This window comes from Nicotiana tomentosiformis, chromosome 7 (assembly GCF_000390325.3).
Source record: "Nicotiana tomentosiformis chromosome 7, ASM39032v3, whole genome shotgun sequence".
NCBI lineage: Eukaryota > Viridiplantae > Streptophyta > Magnoliopsida > Solanales > Solanaceae > Nicotiana > Nicotiana tomentosiformis.
The window spans coordinates 91,294,127-91,299,425 of record NC_090818.1 but is presented as its reverse complement, the minus strand read 5'-3'; the positions used below and the strand labels follow the sequence as shown (position 1 = coordinate 91,299,425).

The 5,299-nt window shown below is 37.6% G+C and overlaps 1 protein-coding gene across 1 annotated transcript; it reads left to right on the top strand.

Moving 5' to 3' along the window:
* The first annotated feature begins 366 nt into the window (after positions 1-366).
* Positions 367-4,032, top strand: LOC104088379 (probable phytol kinase 3, chloroplastic). Its single transcript, XM_009593039.3, has 6 exons — positions 367-738; positions 2,346-2,413; positions 2,503-2,634; positions 3,188-3,303; positions 3,454-3,568; positions 3,643-4,032. The coding sequence occupies exons 1-6, from the start codon at positions 463-465 to the stop codon at positions 3,818-3,820; spliced, it is 885 nt and encodes a 294-aa protein (XP_009591334.1). The 5' UTR covers positions 367-462; the 3' UTR covers positions 3,821-4,032.
* Positions 4,033-5,299: the final 1,267 nt, after the last annotated feature.

The following is a 5,299-nucleotide window of genomic DNA, read 5'->3' as shown; positions in this document are numbered from 1 at the left end:
TTTAACTGATTACTAGATTCCCGTCGGTGCGTGCCGAGATCTGCGCCGTGATACCCGATTGGTCGCGGATATTACGGCCTTCCGTTAATTGTGTTTGAATGCTCAATAATGCTCTCCGGAGTCTCTTGGGATTTGGACCGATCCCGGGGTCATGGCCTCAATATACTCGAGGGCGGGCGTCGTGCCCCGGTACCTGATTCGATGAGTCCCTTATCTCGATTCCGGTTCCTTGTCATTGTATCATTTACTCGATTTATTTTATCGGGAATCAAACTGACTTATGTGTTCGATTTCACCCGTATACAAAAGTCTTGTATAATTTCTTGTCAAGTAAAACTATATTCTTTAAATTGAAACGGAGGGAGTGATAGTTCGGTGAGAAGCCAATTAATGCCTCTTGCCGAAAGGACTGGCGCATTGAAATAACTAAACTGTGCCAAACAAAGATAACATGTGGTTAGAATGGCTCTCCCTGCTGGTGTCTTTCCAGGATTAAAGTCAAACTTATATTCCTCTAATTCAAGTCTTCTCTTGTCCAACAAGAAAGGGGTCAATCGCTTCAACTTGGGAATCTATAAGCTTAAAACCAGAAGATTACACAGCGAGGTGAGGCCTAAAGCAATGTTTTTGGAAAATCCTGTCACCGGGGATTTAATTGCCACTGCATTGTCCGGGGGTATTGCCCTTTCCATGCTTCGATTGTGGGAAGAAACAGCAAAGAGAGGGGTCTTCGATCAGGTGGGTCCTTTGCTTTCCTCGAAAACCTTTTAATTCTTGCGTTAGCTTTGATGATATTTAGTTGTAAATTTTGATATGCCTAAATGCACATGAATTTCAACTGGTTTGAATTTCTGCCGAATTCTTCAATTTCGAAACTGCAACTTAAAAATACTGTCGGAAGCAGCAAAGGCGGCTTATTTTCTTTGATTTCTTTCTCATATGTTAGATGCCAGAGTTCTTCAGGCATTATCATCTTATTGCCAGTAAATTCTGACGTAACGGTGCCCAAGAGGTAAATCTTATCGAGCTTTATGCGGAAGGCAAGCATATCTAAAAGAAAAATAGCTGAGTGAAAAATAGTTGATTTTGTGCCGTTGACATGTTTCAGCATTATAATGGCATTCGACTTGGTGAAAATTTTACCAGGGACATCACATGATAGAACTGACTTCATCACTTGAATGGCCATCTTTGATAAATTGTGACTCTACTAACTCGAGAAAGTTTAGAATACTACTATTGGGTGCGAGGAGTTGTTTGTTTGTCAATGTGTCCTGGGTTTCATTGCATTCAGTTAAGCTTCTGATGGATCCTAAATGTGAAAGCTAATTCTCTTGTGCTAAGTATAGCAATGGAATAGCTTAGTTTTTCTGAATCTAATGTTGCAAAATATGCACTATGTTCATATATGTTGTATGTTAAGTACCTGATATCAGAACGAAAGTGGCGGGGTCTTATATTGTCTACTACTGCTAGTCTTGTGTGCATTTACTGCCATACAGATGTCTTGATTATCCGGCGTCGGCCAAGTTTATGTACCTTTCCACTAGTCATCAGATTTTTTTCTTTTTTGATGACCCGAAAATCCGTCTGGAGCCAGCCCTTAGGACCAACCTCAGTCTTTGAAACTCGGGATAATCGGCCTGCTCTTCTACCCATCTCCACTCAAACGTCAGGCGTAGTTAGCATGGTGCAAGGCTCAAACCTAAACCTGTGACCTAAGTAACAAGTGCCTCAACCTTTGCTACTTGAACTAAGCCCTTGGGCAAGTCTAGTCATCAGAAATTATTCCAAGGTTGTATGCTTCTGGTAGTTAGCCGTAATTTCTGTAATGGTTATAAGATGAAACAATACTGTGATGAGGATCTTCTTAATACATTTATGATGTTAGCCCAAAAACTATATTGGTTTTGCAGTGTTACAAAGTCTATGTTGTCTCCGTTAATGATTCTTTAAAATATTATCCGGCTCTAACCAATACAATCAGACAATACTTGATCTAAAATCGATTTATTGCATTCTGCTGTCTCGTTTTCTTCTATTTACCAATATAACTGGTTCGTCTATACCCCTTGAATGGAAGAGAAGCATACAATGTGTATTCACTTAGTTGAATATAATTTCCCCTTCTTCGTCTATATCCCATTCTAATTCTGTTAGAGTTCCAGATTTCGGATTAGTTTGTTCTTTTGTTTTTCAAGACCATGTTAGATGAAATAGCCCCAACTTATGCTTATAGTTGGATTCCTTCATCTTATGGAAATAGTAGCTACCTGTTCAGTTTAATGATGTTCAGTAAGGCCTTTGTACTGTATTTTCTTAATTCTTCAATTTTTATATTACAGAAAACAAATAGAAAGCTTGTCCATATTAGCATTGGGCTGGTCTTCATGCTCTGCTGGCCAATGTTCAGGTACCATTTTTCAACCTACGCATGAAGCCTGCCTTTCATTCATTTAGTTCCTAATTTTTTTCGTGATTTGGAATTGTTTGTTTTTCCAGCTCTGGTCGCCAGGGAGCAATTCTAGCAGCTCTTATACCTGGTCTCAACATAATAAAAATGCTTCTTTTGGGACTAGGATTATGGAAGGATGATGCGACTGTCAAGTCTATGAGCCGATTTGGAGACCACAGGTTTAGTAATTTGAAGAATATTTACAGCTTCTACCAAACAGTTTCATTAAACCATCTCTTGTTACAAAACTTAGCTATTACTAACAATAACAAGCTGTCACCCAGCCAAAAACTGGTTCAGTTGAGGATGAGGTTGCTATCCAAATTTATTTACGGTCATCCATCTCTTCATTCCTCAATTTGTTTTCTCCACTTCATTTCTCTAATAGCAACCTGGTATTCATTAATTTCATTAAGCTGCAATCTATGAGTAATATGATGCTGCCAACATCTGTGAAAAATTGAACATGTTGACAATATTTATGCTTAAAAGTCTTACCATCTCTTACATCATAACTAAACGATGGGGAAGAAAAATTTCTGAAAACATGCAACAGCGCCATATATGGCACTAGAGGCTAAGCGTAATTGCCTGGCAATCCCCATTTTCCTTCACTTGTTTGTGGTCCTAATTAAGCTAAGAATTACTTCTTTTGTCCATCTATTACCTTTTCTTCTTTGTTAAGCAAATTAATTGGCAACTTATAGTGTGGCTGGCATGTCTGGTACATAGGGAGCTTCTCAAGGGACCGTTGTACTATGCCTTTACAATCACTTTGGCTTGTGCTGTATATTGGAGATATTCTCCTATTGCAATTGGACTAATATGCAACCTTTGTGCTGGTGATGGTATGCAATGCTGAGGCAACATAATTCTACTCTCTCTCTCTCCCCAATCCTAACTGTTCAACTTATTAAGTTGGAACGGTTAGGCGCCCTTCCTGATTGTCTGGCAAGGTCTTAATAAATAGTAAAAAAGATACCGTTTTCCTGCTCCAGGTATAGCTGACATTGTTGGCAGGAGGTTTGGAAAACAGAAACTCCCGTACAATAAAAACAAATCATTTGCTGGTAGTATTGCGATGGCGGCTGCTGGTTTCTTAGCATCCATTGGGTAATTGAAGCTTCCTTGTTATGGTGCTGCTTAACCACTGCAACTTGTTTACTGGTTTACATGTTTTGCTACAGATACTTGCACTATTTCTCCTTGTTTGGGTATATTCAGGAGAGCTCCCACATGGTTTTCGGCTTCTTGTTTGTGTCGCTTGCTGCAGCACTGGTAGAATCCCATCCTATAAGCACAGAACTTGATGACAACTTAACGGTTCCCTTAACCTCAGTGCTGGTGGGCAGTCTTGTCCTATGATATCGGACTGTATCCTTATATGGATGGACTTTCAAACTTACAAATGCTAACTGAAAATGGAAATTTTGTTAGTCTAACTCAGGATTGTGTATCAGTAGTCCTGGTCAATGTACAAGCCACTGCATTGCATAATCTTGTTACTTTCTGTTGTTGTACTACTTATTAAAAAACACAGAGAAAGTGTATTTGCTTATGATACATTTCTTGAAATCCTTATATTTGTCAAAAACGGGTTTTTGTTTTCGTTTTTCCAAGAGCTTTCTGCACAAATGTTTTTTGAAAAGTTGTTTGTGTGAAAGTGGTTTAAGGATTTTTCCTTTTTCTTTTAATTGTTCTTTCATCCACAAAACACTAGCAAATCATTTTTAAAAAAAATTACATCTATCTAAACACGTTTTATATATTTTTGTTGGGGAGGGTCCTGAACACCCCCCCCCCCCCTTCTTCCCCACCTCCTTGTTTCTTTTTGCACAGAAAGTAATTAATTGCTCACCAACTTATTAAAGGAATACCTCAAGATTTTTTCTTTGTCAAATAAGTTGCAGACAAGAAACTAATTAATAAGTCATATGAAGGATTATTTGCAAATTTTACGGTAACAGATGGAAGTAACTCATTCTTTTTCAAGAAACAAATAGCAAAGTCTTCTAATTTTTCTTGAATCTTCCTTTTACGTCCCTTGTGGTCCGATGTTGATACCCAATTTTGCCCTCATATTTTTATAAATGTCATATATGCTCAAAAAATATCATTCCTGCATCATCACCAATTTCCAAGAGTCATATAAGTATTTTTATAATTTTTCATAATTTTTAAAGCTTTAAAATTGATTTTCTTGCACTTAAATTACTTGAATATGTATTAATCGCCCTTTAAAATTATTTTATGATGAATTAATCATCCAAAATATGTTTCAAAATATTTTTACTTCATTTTTATATAATTATGTTTGTATTTTTAGCTATTTACACATTTTTGCAAATAATAGCCTATATTCTATAAATAGTTGCATTTATTATATTAGTTATGCTAAAATAGCATTCTATATTTTTGAGTTATTAATTTTAAGCGTTTTATTTCATGAATAATAATTTTTACTATTTATTAGACGTTTTAATAACTTTATTTTAATTAATTTTATGTATTTTAAAATGTGGCCCAAATCAGGCCATTTTTCTTATCGAATTGGCAGCCCAAACACTCCACACCTTCGCCCAATAACCCCCCAACCCAAACCAAACGACCCTCTTTAAATGACTCGGTCGAGAACCGTTAAACGACCCACCCCGCCTATTCTTTAATTCTGACCGTTGATCTCTCAAGATCAACGGTCTACAATCACCCCCACCCTTTTAATTAGCCAAGCCCCTAAAACCCTAACCCATTTCCCCTCTGACGCCGCCTCTATACGCTCTCAAACCCTCCCCTCACTTCACGAACCCTAGCCGCCTCCCCCAAAATCTTCTCCGAATCCGATCA

Coding starts and splice junctions, on each gene's coding strand:
- LOC104088379 (XM_009593039.3), top strand. CDS start 463: ATGGCTCTCCCTGCTGGTGTCTTTCCAGGATTAAAGTCAAACTTATAT. Junction 2,635..3,187: donor AGCCGATTTGGAGACCACAG/GTTTAGTAATTT, acceptor TCTGGTACATAG/GGAGCTTCTCAAGGGACCGT. Junction 3,569..3,642: donor GGTTTCTTAGCATCCATTGG/GTAATTGAAGCT, acceptor GTTTTGCTACAG/ATACTTGCACTATTTCTCCT.